Source organism: Pseudorasbora parva, chromosome 14 (genome assembly GCF_024679245.1).
Source record: "Pseudorasbora parva isolate DD20220531a chromosome 14, ASM2467924v1, whole genome shotgun sequence".
Classification (NCBI taxonomy): domain Eukaryota; kingdom Metazoa; phylum Chordata; class Actinopteri; order Cypriniformes; family Gobionidae; genus Pseudorasbora; species Pseudorasbora parva.
Genome location: NC_090185.1, coordinates 24,041,569 through 24,060,693, shown reverse-complemented (window position 1 = coordinate 24,060,693; position 19,125 = coordinate 24,041,569). Strand labels below are relative to the sequence as shown.

Genomic DNA, 19,125 nt, shown 5'->3' with positions numbered 1-19,125 from the left:
TTCTTTGTACGTGCCATCATTAACTGCGATAACATGATGTATGGATTCTGTGTAACGAACATTCTATTTAACACGTGCGTTCTAATTAAATGAATGTATTTGAAGTACATGTCGAGTATCCTCATCCATATCGTTGTAGTCCTGTGGGGCATTCCCTATTCATCTTTTTTCTCTCTCAAACATTGACGTTTTTCTGACGCAATTCTGAGTGAGAAGAGATCAAACCAAAACCTTAATTCCCCCACCCCCAGCCAAGAGTTTTCAGTGTACAACAACAATACCAAACATGGTCAAATTAAAATTGCAAAACATATACGTTTGTTTTATTGTTAAAATATATTCGGGGAAAAATAACAATATAGTGCTTCAAAGCTCTTCCTAATGACATTCTACGGCAATTGATTAATCTGGCGTTTCTAGCGATGTCCAGTTCGTGAAAGAATTGTTCTTTCGAGTCGGATCTTTTCCGTGAAACGGCTCGCAGTGATTTGTTCATTAATTGGACTGAATCGGTCTCTAGTGGATCTCGAGTCGATAATTTTTACTCAAATCCACTCGCTCAAACTACAGTAGCTAAATGGCAAAAAAAGAAAAAGAAAAAAAAAAGATAATTATGACACGATTGTCTGTTTTATTATATATATATATATATATATATATATATATATATATATATATATATATATATATATATATAATTATATATATATATATATATATATATATATATATATATATATATAATTATATATATATATATATATATATATATATATATATATATATATATAATTATATATAATTATATATATATATAAACACCCTTATTACTGCAATTTATTTAGTAACAAATTACACAAAATTAAGTACAAAATAACAGTAATAATAAACAGTAACAATCTGTGAAAAAAATATGAATAAGATAAATAAAATAAGCAACATAGCCTATTGACAAGCATGAAGTACACACAGGGTATTGAAATCAAATCCATATCAAATTACAAAATAAATGCAGAGGTCCTTAAAAACAATAACATTTCAAGGCTTTACAGCAGTCTAAAGTATTTTTGCCCTGTATTATTTTTTTTATAGTTTTTTTTTTATTGATGCTCAAGACAATATACAAGTAATAACAAATAATAACAGAACACAAAAAACAAAGAAACAAAACAAAAATCAAAATCAAAAAAGCAACTGGGGGGAATAATTTAAATGTTTTTATGGCTTTTTCATTTTCTGATAATTTAAGTGAAAAGAGGTAATTTACGAGTTCTTTTACAAATATAAGAAAGAGAGGTTTAGCATTAGCATTAGATTTTTGAATGTGAAAATTTAGCGAGTAAAAATATCTGATTAATTACATAAAATTGTATCTTTTTTAGATGGATCATAATCAACAAAGCCTGGTACCCCATCCTTCCAATACAACACACATTCTTTAAAAATGTAATTCCTAATAAATCTTGCCAAAACATTTTAGTAAAGGGACAATGCCTAAAAAGATTAACTACGGTTTCATCAAATTTGTCACAAAAAGGTAAACTGGCAAATATCCTTTTTTTGGTAGTGACCAGTAGTGACTTACGGGGTAGCACTTATAAATTATTATTAAAAGCATTATATATATATATATATATATATATATATATATATATATATATATATATATATATATATATATATATATATATATATATATATATATATATAAATAAAAAAATATTGTGCACTATATGCACTATATGAGAACAACAGAACCGTTTTCGAAGCGGTTCTTTTGTAAGGAGCTGCTCGAAAGAACCGATTCGATGAAACGAGCCAGACTTCCCATCACTGGCCATCCCTCTTATGATTACCCCGATGCCACGCCCCCTCCCGCCTGTACGTAATTCACGCCTCATGAATAATCATACCCTTCGCTCACTCGAGCTGCTTGTTGCGTTCACGGCAGAGGCGCGTGAGCGTGGTGGGAAATGCGAGCAAGATGGCGGCGTTGAAGGAGGAGCAGTGCTACGGACTGTCCTGTGGAAGAGTGAGCAATGGCAGCAACATCTCCGTCTATCACGTCAAGCTGACTGACAGCGCGCTGCGAGCATTTGAAGACTACCAGAGCAACAAGGTAAGACGCGCGTCGAGCGCAACGCCAGGCTGGATAAACATTGCTAACAGGCTAACAGCAGCAGGCGACAGTTATTTCCCTGCCTGACAGCAAATCACCCACTCAGCTGTAGAAATTCCCCTCAAAGCGACCAGGAACTTCGGTGTTTCTAAACCATCCCTGTCATTTGATATCGTTGCCTTCCTTATTATTTAGCACTTCCTACACTAATGAAGGCGTTAATTAAACCCTCAGCATGTAATAAAACAAATATTAACTTGTTACATGTGTGTTGGTTTGGTGGCAGACAGTGTAGTTTGGTTTAAAGTAACTGGGTCCCAGGATCTTGGAAAACCTGGAAATGTCTGACTCTGAGAATTGCGATTTACAGGTCTGGGAAAGTCATGGAAATTCCAGTAATGAGTAGACATTTTTCTAGTTCTGTTGTCTCTCAACCAGGGGCCCAGCAAGGGACCACAAGATGACTTAATTGCTGAGTTAAAGATAATGAAAAAGGAATCGAAAAGGTTTAGAACCACTGATTTTGAATTATTATTATTTGGCCACTTAATTTTTCAATAATGACATCTTCAATGTAATTTTTTATAGAGTATGTAAGGTTTTTTTTAGACTGATTTTATGTATACACATAAACACACATGTATATACGTATCGGTCAAAAGTTTGGAAACTAATATTTTTAAGATTTGTTTTTGAGCAAAGTTTCTTATGCTCCTCAAGTCTGAATATATTTGATCAAAAAATACAGAAAAAATATCAGTATTGTGAGATATAATTTCCATTTTAAAAGTATGGTTTTCTATTTTAATGTACTTTAAAATATAATTTATTTCTGTGATGCAATGCTGAATTTATCAGCCATTACACCAGTTCAGTGTCTCACAATTCTTCAGAAATCGTAATATGCTGATTTATTATCAACTTAACAATTTTTTTTATTTATATTCATTAGTAAATAAAATAAGGCCTTTTCCCACATTTTTAACAGTGAAATTAAACTCATAAATAGCATACCATTTTTTTTTTAAACGTGTCTGTTGTCCAGTTTTACAGGCCAACAAGCTTATCTACTAGAGGGAAAAAAGACAGATAAAGTATTGCAAGGTAGTCAGGGTTTTACCGAATCTATGACGTTGCATTGATAACATCTGTTTGTTGACTATAAAAGTTCCCGTTTAAAACGGCTTTAGAAGTTTGGATATGAAAAGAAAGATGCTGCTTCCAGCCTATGAACCTGGACCAATTGTTTCGGTTTTAAACCAGCCCTGCTACTAATTTGTATTCACCAGTTTTAGGTGTAATTTGAACTCCCTGGTTTGAGGTGGATGCTGTTTTCCACATAGCAAATGTCAGAGATTGTAAGCTGTTAATGCCATTGCAATCTATCATGAATGAGCGTAAACATGGTTGCCACATCTTCAAAAAGCCCGGGTGAGTGTCCGCTCATCTGAAAAGTAAATATTTTATGGCATGTTATGAGTTGAATGACTTCTTAACTTTTGGATTAAAGGATCGTGAACCGTTGCAGACACAACAGGTTGGTTGGGTGGATGAAAATTGTTAAAAACATTGATTTGTCTGAGGAGTTTCAGATCTAAGAAAGACCCTTGTGTGGTTCATGTTTGGTATAATGAAGCAAATGCAACTCGATCTGAGTTTCAACAAAGGCCACGAATCTTTGTATTCAAACCAGAGTGGAAGTTGAGTCACGCTTCTGATGATGTCAGTAAATTGGATGATGGGAATAAAATTACAACTTTCGGGTTTACACCCAAGCTGGTTGCAACAGTTGTATGAAATGGTGAATGTCTGGTTTGTGTTGCTCTCTTATGCAGTGATTAGTATGGCATATTCTTTAGACGTGATATGTGAAACTCAAGTCGACTGGCTGCATGTGACACTGTGAGGGAGGCTGAAGCTTTGCTTGAGTATTTTTAGCTTTCAGGCAGAGTGCATAAATGCTACTTGTAAGTTTAGAGTAGAATAGTCTTGGTTTGGTATATTTGCATGGGCCTATGTTCATTTGCTTTTATTGCTTGGGGTAATTTGGTTGCTTATGAGAAATGTCTTGATGTTTATTTTATTAATCTTTTACTTTTTTTCAGCTATCACACTTTTATATGTTTGACTCACTAAAGAGCTTGTTGATTTTGAAATGTTGCAACATTCTTTAAAGTAGTTTAAATTCATTTGGTATGTCCTTCATCTCGTGTTTTGAAGCATGTTGGCTACTTGCGTGACCGGTGTCGTGTAACGTGCACATACTTTGACCATACATATGTACTTACTGGATTTCACAAACTCTACGAATCCTATCTGCTAATTAAAAGCATAACCTTTAAATGGACCATTATGAGTAATACATGAAGGTAATGTGAACCTCTAAATTGTGTAGCTTTAAATTAGGGATGGGCATTTTCACAAAATACTATACCTGAATATTTGGGCTCATAAAAGCGAATGTTCGAATATTTAAATTATGTATTTTGAGAAAAAAATAAAAATGTGTGTGTATATATATATATATATATATATATATATATATATATATATATATATATATATATATATATATATATATATATATATATATATATATATATATATATATATATATATATATGATAATTTTATTTCTTCTTCGTGTCATTTAATAAAGCAGAGCATGCCAGTTATCATGCAAAACGTACATATACACACATGAGTAGGTATATGGTTATTGTGTTTATATTTTCATGTTCAGAGAAACAATAATATTATTGGATGATATTATTCTCGGGTGAGAACACGGCACTGACAGACATTGCAGAGACACCAAGATAACTGTTAAAGCTGCACTATGTAACTTTTCCGTCCGCTAGAGGGAGCCTATTAAAAAAAAAAGGCATAGCTTGACGATGCCAAGTTTGAGTTCAGAATCTTGGGACGTGGTTTTCACCTCAGCCGGTGGGGAAAAATCGGAATCAGACTCGTGCAGAAATCATGTTCATGCATCTGATTATTAACGTTACTGTAGTATGAAGCAGAGCAGGACCGAGTGTTGAGGGAGCTGAGCAAGGCCGCTGGAGCGTTTTTTTTTTACGTAACACACACCTCGCGTACAAAACATAACATCATTTTGTAAGATTATTTTCATTTTTTTGCAAGGCATACAACATTGTAATAAAATACCATCGACTTATTAATACGCTCCACAGCGCCACCCAGTGGATTTACTTATAAATGCGAGCTTTATAGAGATTTATCATGGATTCACTGCATTCTGACGACAAATCAATGCAGTAAAATACGAATAGTATTTTTGTTTCTGAATGTAATTGCAGATTGAATATTTGACTATTCGTGCACACTTTAAATAATAATTCCAGTTATTGTTCTGTTGTTTACTGTGTGTCTGAACATGAATGCACGCATACATGTAGGACTCACTCAACATTAAGCCTTGTCTCATGCATGTCCTTCTGACACGTATATCGGTCTTTCACAGTAAAAAAAATTGTTTACAAAAAAAATATAAAGGATATTTTCCCCCAATATTATTATTATAATATAACATAGGCTTGATCATTCTTTTTTTTAAAGAGAGTGACCGTATTAATGAGTGAGTCATTGAGTCATTCATTAACACGGTTGATTCTTTCATAAATGGGTCATTGACTCTGACTCAAATGATTCGTTCATAATACTGTGATCTTAGTTTGGAACTCTTTTTGCTGCTGAAACAAAGTCGATATTGAGTTTAAAATATGACTTAAAGTTAATCGCTAGTCATATGACATTAGTGTCACATTTTTAGGGCTGCAGCAACTAATCGATGAGAATCGTTGACGATGATTTTCATCATTGACGATTGGTCGTGTCTGCCCTCTGTGCACAGGAATACTTCTACCAGTCGCGTCAAATTACAGCACTGAATAACGCATTTCTATGGACAAAATGCATCTCAAAATAGTGGAGGAAACCGAGTGAGCTGCAGGAAATGTACATGAAAATTCTTTTGTTATTTTTACAAGCTTCAAGCGAATACATTAGCGTGTGGTGTACCCTGCAAAATGTTTATTTTACAAGTTATGTCCTCATCTGTAAATGTTACTAATTCATGTGAGTATTTCCATTTTACATGAAAGCTTGTCCTGACAGTCTGTGTTAAACTTCACTGAACGAGTGCTGGTGGGGCAGGGGCGTCAAACAGGCAGAACGCAGGAGAGAGGGAGACTATTAATAATCAGTGCAAAAAACATTAATTTAGCTGAAATCTGCTGTTGGACGCTAAATTAAGTGAACATGTAATTCAAATATTTTATGAGTAGTAACTTTAAAGGAATAACGGCGTGTCTTTGAATACAGGATGATAACAGGATAAAGAAATAACAGTAACAGGTTACTGTGTGTGTGTTTTTATTTTTTAAATTTAGTTTATCATTTTAATGTAGGGATTTAAACTCCTTTTGCTTGGTACTTTTTTGCACAATGTATAGCACAGACCATGGTTTTATTATAGTAAAATCATGTTTTTTGGTGCATTGATTACCATTTGTATAATCACACAAATACCATAGTTAAGCTATGGATTAGAAGCAAAAATAGTGGTGTCGAAATTAATAGTTTCAACTAGAGATGGGCATTTTCAATAAATATTGTATTAAAATATTTGGGCTCATAAAAATCGAATATTCGTTTATTTAAATTAGGTATTTTGAGAATATGAGAGAGATGTTGTCACCATTTCTGAACAAGCTTATGATTAGGCAATGTACACAACACGCTTACGTTATATCTATAAGGTTTTTAAAACATTAAACGTTGTGTAAAAATGCCTAAAGAACAAAAGCATTATAAGGGAAAGAAACCCTTATAATGCAGAGCAAACGTCAGTTAGCGTGTGTGAATGTACACATAAACACACACACGTCGGTAGGCTATATGGCTGTCATGTTTGTATTTTCACATTTTCATATAGAGAGAAACTATAATATTATTGGATTATGATATTATTCTCGGCCCCGGGAGAGAATGCGCCACTGACAGGCGTTGCGGAGACAAAGATAACGGTTAAGTGAAGTTTGAGAGAAGCACTTTGTGTTTTTTGCTCATAAACCCTTAAAGAACTTTAAAGGAAGTATTTGTCTCGAGATCATTTTGCTATCGTAAGTTATCTCGCTCGGTACAGATAGGCTTACCAGCACTCCTGAACGCAGTGTTTGCTCATTCCACTGGTCTTTGGATGTCATGTGATTTCTTGTTTGTGGTGGTGATATTATTATAACTCCGTTTCAGTAATTGATTTCATCAAAAATTACTCCATTTTAATTAACACATAATTTTCAATTTTCATCTAAGTAATTCCAAACATCGGGAGGCAGACAATGACATTGGCCCTCATTTATCAAAAGTGCGTACACCAAATTTCCAGCGTACACCCAAACCCACAGTGACTTTGAGATTTATCAATATGGACTTTGGCGTACGGCACGCTCAAATCCTACGCCAGCTCAGGAGGTGGTGTACGCACGTTTGAGTTAGTGTGAAAATGCGCAGAAAAACAATTCCTAACACCACAAAACGCACTTACAAGATATGCTATATTATGACCCACTGTTAAAAACCACAACAACAACATTCAGTGTTTATTTTTGTGCAACATGAACGTCAATGTTTAATTTGTGTGACTTTACCAAAGCGTTTGATTTTTAGGCATATGTATTCCTCCAGTCGCGAGCCTGTGCTCTTTATCTGACGTTTCAGGCCCGCCTGGCCCGGCAGCTGCGCACGGACTGGGACTAAAATAATTCAGACTGACAAAATAATAAAAATGAGCTTCTTCTTTTAAATAATAATAAAATCAATAAAAATGACATTCTTCTTCTGAATAACAAGCGTCATTAAGAATAATAATCATAATAATAAGAATAATAAGAATCTTACAAATTGTCATGTAGTTATTAATGTGAATGAATGATACTCCACATCACATCATCACTATTGTACACCCCAATACATGTGCCGTGATACGAAATTAAATGCTAATTGTTTCAAAACGTGCTGTAAAATAATGCATTGTGATGGTAATTTATCATCCAAACAGCTATTTAAACTGCTGGAGTGCGCTTCTCAACCTCCTAAGAGTACTCGTAATTTGGGTCCATATTTTGTTTTTGTAGGTGCCTTTAATCCCACTCTTTAAACTCCCAAATAAAACAATTTCGTTTTTTTTTTTTTTTTTTTCACTTCCCTGGTGATGGTCTCGATGGGCGCGTCTCAATCATCTCACTAGTTCAGTAGTCAGAGCACTGATCAGGGAGTCAGCCCATTGACTTATGTCCTAATCAGTGCCCTGACTAGTGGACTAATGAGATGATTGAGCGAGCCCGATCTCCACGTCGGAGAAATTTCGCTTCTTTGCTGTCTTCTGTTTGTCCATGACGTAAAATGAGGGCGTGGGAGAGGCGGAGACTTGAATATATAGGGGCGTGTTATTCTAATGACGATCGTTTTCAGCCGCCACATTTATCAAGGGCAAGTATTGTGTACACCTGTATTGCAGAGGTACGCATAGTTTCATAAATCAGGCGGTGAGAGGAGTGTAAGCATAATCTTACGCCAACATATACACCAGTTTCTACGCAAGATTGATAAATGAGGGCCAATGTGATCAAATGCACTTAACTTAACCTGCTCCACAGCGCCACCCTGCGGATTTAGTTATAACTGCAAGATTTAGAGGGATTTCTCATGGGTTCACTGCATTTACAGCCAGCAAATCAACGCAATAAAATTTGAATAGTATTTTTACTTTTCAAATGTTAATTACAGATCAAATATTCGAATATTTGTGCACACCCCTAGTTTCAACAATGCAGATGATTTGGTATCGGTTCAGTAATAGACCATAACCGATTATAATGTACTGGATCTGATTATTTTCTGATGTCATTTGTCGCCTATCTTCTTTGTCGCATACAATGGCAGAGGGAGGTGAGATGCGAGTAATTAAAAATGCTCCAACTACTTTTCAATTTGCACTTGGGCACATAAATGCATCTCTGCAAAACGGATATAAATCGGATTTTCAATTCCCGCACACTATATGCAGATTTGATGGAGTTCACTTCACTGAAAACAATTCATTGATCAGCTATTTTCAAAATCAAAGACTGCAATAGGAGAGAGGCGGCAACAGCACTAAGATCATGTAGTTTCTTTACTTTCAATGAAGATGATTGTGTGTTGAGCATTTGCTATCTGCTGTTAGTTATTTGTATCTAATTAATCAAAGATAATCAGCCATCTAATCGATTTATCAATTTTTTTTTGCAGCCCTACACATTTTCAATTGTGATGGTTTAGGAAACGGCCATCTTGGTCGTGTGATATCATATGTTATGTGTAAACTTTACAATTGTAATTTTTACCATAGTATGTTAACTGAGTTTTTTTTTGTGCACTGTAAAAAAAATTCAGGTCTCCAACTGAAAATTTTCAAGTGACTGATCACATCTAAATTTTTCAGTTAGCCGAATTGAATTTCTCTTAATTAAATTGGATCAATTCACAGAATTTCAAATCGGCCAACTGAAAAATTTAGATGTGATCACTCACTTGAAATTTTTCAATTGGAGCCTTTTTTTTTTTTTTTTTTAACAGTGTGAGCTAGCTCATTTGTTTCTCATAATTATCTATTATCTACTATCTGTCACACTAAATTAAATTAAATCATTCTCACGTTTTGGTGATTCCCTAGTTATTTTTTACATTTTAATCAGGCTATTTTTCTGGTTGAGCAAATATTTCACTTTTAAAAAAAATCCACTTGTCCCGGACGAGCATTAAAGGAAGTGTATGCAAGATTGTGGCCAACTGGTACTGCAGTCACTATCCCCTCTCCCCTCCCCCTGACTCGAGGTTGCCAGATAGGCTGCAGGATCCAGCAGGAATGTTTGTGGCAGCAGCTGTGGTAACTAGAGTAGAGCAGAGCTGGCAACCCGGATGCCCAAACACTACTGACTTCGTGATTGGTAGATGGGTGGAGGGCGGAGCTTCAGGCCAAAACACATACAACAACTTTTAAATGACAGTATCCTGGCCGGACTACTGTTGTCAGTGATATAAGTATTTGAAATGAACATGATTTCTTTGTCTAGTGACAAATCAAGGCCATTTTATGATTAATTAACAAATTTCTTACATACAGTTCCTTTAATGTCTAGCCCTGTATTCTAACGATTGGATGCCTTGGATGCTAATGATTAATCGTTTTTAAAAAAATGTAATCAATACAATTTTGTGGTGGTCAATGAGCATGGTCATCATCAGTGTGAGGGCAGCTCAAGCGTAAAACGCATTCAGCAGGCACGTGGAAAAACGAAGCGCACCATAGTTGTGTGTTCTAAGTATATTACTAGGTGTGTTTGACTTGCAGTGGCGCTGTGCCGACCGATTGTTTATGACGTCAAATATTCTTGAATTCTGCTGGGTGAGATGGTTTCGACCATATGACTATGGTATGTTCTAGGCTTTTTGCGATTAGTCTGTTACGTGGTGTTCAGCCGCCACAACGGTTACATTATCGGCCCCCACTGTGGTGACGTAAAAGTGCCTATTTGGCAATATTTTGATTTTAAACCTAATAGGGATCTTGCAAGGGTTTGTGTTTTTGTACTTGTTTTTCATAAGTATAATAATAATGAACCCACCATGCAAGCAATGGCTAAATCCCCCGTTGGAGTTTGCGCTAATTTCAAAGCAAAAGTAAAATGTGCGCAGCCTAATGCTGCGTTCACACCGCACGCGAATGACGCGATTCGCGCGAGTGATTTACATGTTAAGTCAATGCAGAGACGCGAATAGGCATTCTGCGGCACGATTCGCGCGAATGAGGCGGCAATGATCACGCGAATTGAGTGTTTTGAACGCGTGATTCGCGTGAACCGCTCAAGTTGAAAAATCTGAACTTTGGCGGATATTCGCACCGCGTTAACCAATGAGGAGCCTGCTTACTGCTGTCACGTGAAGTGACGGATGGGAAACCCATAGGGGAACCCCGAGGCCAGAGTAATTTAAAAATACTACTGTATTGTGACAAAATGTACTTTTAATAGTTTTTCAGGCGAGAATGTAGTTGTTTAAAGCTCAAATATGTGATTTATTTATTAAGAGAGCTCCTATTTGAAAATTTGATCTGGTGTTTTCGGAGGTGTGAGACCCAGGCGATCACCGGAGCTCAGCGCTCATCAACCCCGGTGAGAGCAGCCTTAACTCGGATAGTCCTTCTGCCGACTGCCGGTGCCTGGCAGAACCCCCTCCCATGACACAAATTCGCTTCTGTTGTGTAGTGAATGTTACATGCGAATGAAGCGAATGGATTCAAATTGTTCACGCGTCCAACTTCACGCGAATAGCGTGATTTATTCGCGTCATTCGCATGCGGTGTGAACGCAGCATTAGAGGCAGCATTAACAGCAGTCATAATTATCAGTGCTTTCCTATGGAAATTTAGCTTCAAGGTTTGCTCAAATTAGTAAGGTGCAAAAGAGGGGGAAATGCTAACGTCCTCCCTGGTGATACCGGCGTTGTCACGCATTGATTAACCAGTGGCAATTTCCTCACCATCACATCCCTAATATGTGCTATGATTTTACAGATCACATTTTCATGTAAAGCACTTATTTCACGCTTTGAAAAAAAAAAAAACTTCTAATATGTAATATGCGTTTAAATCGACACCTATTTTGTGTTGGTTAGGTAACCATAAAATGATACATTTTTCACCTGTCAATGATGGCCAGATTGTATCATTTCTATATCTTCATTTCCAGCTGGAAAAGTAGATTGTGTCTGTCGCTTGGTCATCGTTTGGATATTGTATTAGGATGAGAGCTGGGCTTTACATCTTTGGTGCTTGATGGAGAAAAAGTGATAATCAAAATGATTTGCCTTGGCAAATAAATGGGTCAGCTATTTTATTGGGCCACCCGGCCTGTTTGTATGTCAATAGGGAAATGCATTGTGGTATTTTGGTTAATTTTATCACGCTGTTGCTTTTTCTGTTGTTGTAATTGATTCCAACGGTTGTTTTATCCAACAAGGAGTTATCACACAGAAAGCAAAACATTTTTCTAGAGTTTGGAATGACATGAGACGGAGCTTATTTTTTTGTGTGAACTGTCACTTGAAATACGCGCACAAAAAAAGCAAAAACAGAGCGGTCTTACTTTAGATTTGTAAAATTGTGCTAGAGACACTAGCACAAAACAAAAACGGCAGATGGACTGAATGAAAATGCAAATTCACTCTCTGTCAGTAGGTGGCACTTGTACAACAAGACAGGATTTTCCTTGAGCATTTGCCATGTTGAATCGAAATCGATTTCAATTGTGAAATTTGTGTCAACACCCAGCCCTAATAAACAGTGGTTTTATTTACAAGGCAATCAGAATAGCCCCTTTGCTATCAAACTGACATGATGAGAGATTCAAATTGGGCTCTATTTGCCATCAAAAGGAAGTTAGGAGTCTTGGCACAGGGTATTAAGGTGTCAGTAGGTGAAGTAATTCAGAGGTTGTTCATGGCGCACAGGTTGGCCGTGTGAATTTCTACATTGTTCTTCTGAGCTCACGCCGGTCCTCTGGAGAGTAGCCTGTACAGATGGCTTCGGTCAGCAGGCTGCAGAAATGGTCATTAAAGGGACATAATGATCTTCAGATACTGTTTATCTACTGCTTCATGGATAAACTACATTACACGGTGCGTGTTTTGCCTCTGTGTTTGGTGACCGGTGTTATCGACCAACGTAATGACTTGAGTGACACTAGAGGGGAAGGGCAAACTGCAGCGTTTGCACTTTTTTTTTTTTTTTTTTTTGTAGTACCACAGGTGACTGCCATCAATTTGTTTTGTTGTCGCTCAAGTGATAGCCTTATTTGACTGATTCCAGGCCTGGTGCTACAAGTTTGCAGGAATAGTTTTCCTCAAATGAAATTTACTCACCCTCATGTAGTGTGACTTAAATGTAATTTGTTTAATAAATGAAATAATCAAAACATACAAGGTCAATGGCGACTACCAAGGTAATGGGCTATGAAGATCCAGAAAGGAACTATCAAAGTGGTCTTATTCTGCGCTTTCTTTGCAGTCGCTGTAGCCATCATTAAACTTTCTTTTATAAGGGGAGAAGAGCAGCTTGGACATTGTTATAAATGACTTTAGTTTTTTTTAGTTTTTGAAAGACATGAGGGTAAGTAAATGATTACGGGTGGGGGAACTTATTTTAAGAATTATTACTAGTAACTAAGTAGCAACCTAACTTTTAACTAACTATTTAAATGTAGCTTTTCCAGTAATGAGAATTTCAGACAGATGGCTTTGGGAAATCTGAATCATTTCATTAATCAGTTTGTGAATCACTTTGCTAAGTTAACTTATTTTAATTGGGTAGTCCAAACATAGTTTTGCTGATTCATTGCTCATTAGAGTTCACTAAAGTCTCTGTGTCACTTTACTTTCTTGAGCGTGTCATTAATTAAAATTCTGCTGTTTATTCATCTTTTTGGTTCAGTGTTTTATGAGTTGTATTAATGTTCATTTAAGTTTGCTCATCCATATATTGTCTTTGCTAGTTGTAGCAGGAAATCTTGCAATCCTACAACAGATTTACTGTAAGGAGTAACCTCCTTTACTTATTTTGCTAAGAAAAGTAGCAAAATTACACACTTTAGGATTAAGTATTTACAAGTACTTATTTAGTTTTTTTTTTAAAGTTTTTTTTTAGTAACTTTGGCGCATGGTACTTTTTCACAGGAGCTACTCACCTTCTTGTCATTAAAAACCCGTAAGACATTCGTTCATCTTAAGAACACAAATGAAGATCTTTTTGATGACATCCGAGAGCTCGCTGACCCCTCCAAAGACAGAAATTTAATTCCAAGGCCCAGCGTTTATGGGTTCTACGTCAGAATGCCGACTTTGTATTGGCCAGCTCCTGTGTCAGCATCAAACGCATGTTGTGGTGCTCACGTGCACGTGTTGGCCAATACAGAGCCGGCATTCTTACATAACTTGAACAAGCTGCTGTGTTTACTACGTCGTAGGAGACTGACACAGGCGAGAATAATTTGTTGTTTATTTTAAAAACTTTTTTTTTTTTTTTTTTTGTGTAAAAGTATTCTTGTCGCTTTGTAACATTTTAAAGGGTTAGTTCACCCAAAAATTGTCATTAATTACTTACCCTAATGTCATTCGAAAACCGTAAGACTTCTGTTCATATTCGGAACCCAAATAGTTATTTTTGTTGAAATTTGATGGCTCAGAAAGGCCTCCATTGACACCAATGTCATTTCTTCTCTCAAGACCCATAAAAGACACTAAAAACGTCGTTACAAAGCACATCTCACTACAGTGGCTCTAAAATAATTTTATGAAGCGACGAGAATTAGTTTTTGTGAGCAAAAAAATCTAAATAATGACTTGTATAGTGATGGGCCGATTTAGAAGCACATCTTTCTGAAGCTTTGGAGAATTATGAATTATCGTATCAATTCATAAATTTGTCAAATTGCTGAAATCACATGACTTTGGTGATCCGAATCATGAATCGATACGCGGTTTCATAATGCGCCAAAGCTTCAGGAAGCAGTGTTTTGAAATCGGCCCATCACTATACAATAGGGATGCGCGGTATACCGGTACTGGTAAAATACCGGTATATATTTTATTTCAAACCGTACGATATCACGATTTTGCACATTTCGGTATATGCTGCTGTTCCGAAGTTCACCGCTAGATGGCAGCGCGCTACCCAAACTCACTCAAGATGCCCAAAACGAATTAATAAAGAGAGGAGTAGAAGTGGAATTTGTAAATACTTTGCTTATAAAACTGATGAAGAAGCATCTGTCACTATCCTGACTTCTGAAGAGATCGACAGGTTAGTGAATCAAACCATCTCATTTAACGTTAGACGTTTATTTTCTTTTTACACTGATCAACGCACATACATAGCCTAACATAAGATCGAATATCACAATCTCCAGCTTTCGTTTCAACCAATGACATTTAGATCTCTTAATATTTGCATGCGTACTATTGCGCTATTTACATTCGTGTTAGACACAGCCGACTGTGTTTATGTGAATACTCACTTAAGACGGACATTTTTACATAATTCTGTGTATTTGACTGTTTAAGGAAATTTAATTTGTAATGTGCGAGCTCTACGTTACAGGAGTGTGTGTGTCGTTGTTATGAGCTCATATCTCCTGTAACTGTTATTACGAAATGCTATAAAATCTCTTGCATGTTCAAATTATTTCCGTTATCCATCCCGAGATGAACGTGAAATGTTGAATCGGATTATGCAGATTGCTTTAGTGTAGGTGAGATGTCTTTTAAAACCCAGAACCAATTTGCTCATTTTGAGAGATTTTTGCTGCAATTATTTCTCACAAGAAAGTTTTCAAATGACTGATTTGATGTGATAAGCTTTGCTGATTAATTTACTAATAAACATTTGTGGTGATTTTCCACTTTATAAACTCAAAACTTACATAATTGTACTCATTCTTGTGCAATATACCCGCGCTAATATCAGACCGTGTGGTATCGATTTAATATCGGTACTTCGGTATTAGTTTGTGGTACCGTACCGAAGCCAAAATTGTGGTTATCGAGCCATCCCTACTATACAAGTCATTCAGGGTTTTTTGCGCGCAAAAACTATTCTCGTCGCTTAAGAAAATTATTGTAGAACCACTGTAGTGAGATGGGCTTTTTAATGAATTCTTTAGTATCTTCTATGGGGCCATCCTTAAAAATATTCTTGTTTGCCGTAACCCGACCGACCCTGTCAATTTAGGGCCGACTCAATTTTTTATTTTTTTTTCCTTTTAGTCCGACCGACTTGCCGGTTGTAAATTGGCTTTAAGACCGACCAATTTCTTTTTTTACTTTTCAAACAACTAATACAACAGTAATAAAATAATATGAATTATATTTTAGTAAGTATTATAAATGTATAAATTGCCTGGGCCATACAAACGAAGGCTACGTTCTTTCGTTTATAGAAAAACCCGTGACGTCATCTATGTTTTAGGGCTGTGTATTGCCAAGACTCTGGCGATACAATACGTATCACGATACAGGGGTTACGATACGATATATTGCGATATTGTAAGAGAGGCAATATATTGCGATATTTCTTTTTTGTGTGTTTTTGTTTTTTATAATTTAAAAGAATAAAGAACACAACCATAAGCCTAAAACACAAGACAAAGTATTTTATTTAATTAATACAGTATAATTTATATCACTAAATCATATGCAATCTGCAATCTAAGTTGAGGGAAATGTAAAGGGACTGCAGGATTCTTTGTGTAAATGTTTTAAAGGTTCACAGTATAGCAGTGGCTATTTAACAACAGAAAGTGCAGTCCATTTCATGACTGAATGACTGTTTGTTTTATATTTAACACAGTAGCCCCGATCACACAGAACGCCTTTTGAATGGATTTCGGTTGGCAGAGAGCGTTATGCGCGCTGCTTATGCGCCCTGGGCGCCTCGCGTTTAAACCGCTTGCTGCGCCTCGCGTTTTTTGAAGGAGCGCTCCGACCGCATGAAGTTGAAAAAAAGTCAACTCTGAGCGGAAAAGCGCCCAACATCATCGCGCTTATGTTCTGTTGTCCAATCGAATGAATGAAGAGACGGGCCTTCCGTTGTGTTGACCATTACATTGATTTGACTGACAGTACAGGTGATTCGGGGGTTGCCTAGAAACATTAAAGCGCACTGCTCATTTTTGAATGAGAAAACGCCGACCAAAAAAGGGAGTGCAGTGCGCCTCGCGTTTTCGAACCTGAAAAACGCGTTCTGTGTGATCGGACCCTAAAGCTGTTTTATATAAAGCAGTCTATTGTATAAAGTGCTGTTTCAAGTAACGTTACTGAGCTGCAGAGCTGGTGCATCCATATCCACATCGCTATTATCTTTCGTTCTCCTGCCACCGCTGTCAGTTTTGGTGTGTGTTTATTTTGTTACTGAGATGAAAGCGTGCAGGACATTCTATCGAAACACTTCTCAGCAGCGCGGGTGACATCAGGATGTTAAGCGAGCTCTCGGTTTCAATGTGTTTCCCGAGTATTAGATTATAGCTTGGCCTATTTTGCAAACAAAATGATTCTTGTCGATTTCCTTAGTGGCTTCTTTTTAGCTGAAGCCAACATGAGTCCACACTTCAGCTCTGTATACTGCAGGAGCGGAATAATGCTATCGTCTTGAGAGCTGGGTTTGCTAATGTAAACACTAGTGATGCGCGCACTTTCACCTTGCGCTTCTCCGGGTCCGCGTCCGTTATACGTTCTGAGATAACACTGCCATCTAGCGGTTGGGTGTTATACAGTCTGTGGTTTAAACCGAACACAAAGCCACGAATCTTGGATGTAAATAAATAAATATATAAATATCGATACAGCGTTTTTGAGAATCGATACAGTATCGCCAAACATGATATCGCGATATTCACGTGTATCGATATTTTCTTACACCCCTACTATGTTTACACTATGGTTAACGGATGTCACACTATGGCCAGCACGTGCGTTCGTTTCGGCCATGGTTTCGGCTCGGCTCATACTCTCATTCACTGTAACGTTTTAAAGCCCTGTCGGAGATTTCGCCGCATTGTGTGATAGGAGTCAGGAGGACCATGGACACGTTACACACACCAGGCAAGTGCACTGCAGAGGGGAGGGCTTTGAGCCCCTGTCCTTTTTGAAAATGAATCAAAAGTGCCCCCTCAACATTTATCATTACTATATTGTGGCGATTAAAATAGATTTTGAATTATAATTAATATAACAACGTGTACAAAACAGTAACAAATGGTGGAAAAGCCGTTTATCTTGTCTCTGTCAGTCTGAAATGTCGTTGTCATAACGCTTTGCTATGGGTAGCGTATGTTCTGCTCAACCCCAGCGCGTGGTGGGAGCGGCGGGACTGGTTGTAACTTGAAAAATAATGCTTTATGTATGGTTCTGTCGATGGATACACGTACACTACAACAGCGATAATAAAAGAAAACGTGGGCAAAACGGTCTATCTTTGTAAACTGTGTTCAATGCATGCGAGTGCTGCCGTATGACCAGTCATTTTCGGCATCATCACTCAGTATATTCGCCAGAAGACGCGAATGAGAACTCTGCAGTGAGAGAAGATCTGTCTCTTTGCGCAGCGCGCGCACGTCTCACAGCGCGCAAATATTGAGTTCTTTCAAGTCTTGCGTTTGAACGGATAAACTCACACAAAAAGTATGTCAACATGTCGATCTTGATGAGTATCCATCAGACAGTCTGTATATGCCTTAAGAGAACTTTATACAGTTGAGAAAGACGATGCATATCTCTGTATTAGGTCTTAAAGGGGCAGTAGCCTTTACTGCTCTCTGTCAAACAAAAGATAAGGACTCACTCACTGCTCTTGATTAAATAGCTGGTTATAGACTTAATTAATTGAATTCATAAAAACAACTTTTTGCTTTTGATATATTCAAATGCACTAGTCTGTATCACCAGATGCGTTGGTCTGGCAAGAAGTGGAAGCCACTTCAGAGACAGACACAGATAGTTGCGTGTTCACAATCGAGCGTAAAACGACCCCTTTTTACACAATCGAGCGTAAAAATAAGAAACCTATCACGGGAAAATACTAAAACGGGAAGACAGCGGGAAAAGAGCTAAAATACCTGGAAAAAAAGGGAGGGTTGACAGCTTTGAGTCAATGACAGCTAGCTGGTGGTTGGACACTTTTCTTTAAGAATGCACCGGAAATTTATTCAATAAACATGTTTTTGACAAATATTTCAATTTGTTTGTGGTCTATATAGCCTGCAATTAGCCTGCACGGCTTGAACACCCAGTCAGTGATGTCACGATATGCCAATTTGTTTAAATTCATACCTACGTAATCACCATCACCAAAAATGTACTTTTTTTTTGTATTAAAATTTGGAAAAAAAAAT

At 36.9% G+C, this 19,125-nt stretch overlaps 1 protein-coding gene across 1 annotated transcript in view; it reads left to right on the top strand.

Annotated features, from left to right (window-relative positions):
• The first annotated feature begins 1,927 nt into the window (after nt 1-1,927).
• ell (elongation factor RNA polymerase II) overlaps nt 1,928-19,125 on the top strand; it is a 43,257-nt gene continuing 26,059 nt past the window's right edge. The window contains exon 1 of the mRNA XM_067415973.1: nt 1,928-2,119. Within this exon, the coding sequence (XP_067272074.1) occupies nt 1,985-2,119 (135 nt within the window). The 5' untranslated portion in view covers nt 1,928-1,984. The remainder of the gene's footprint in view (nt 2,120-19,125) is intronic.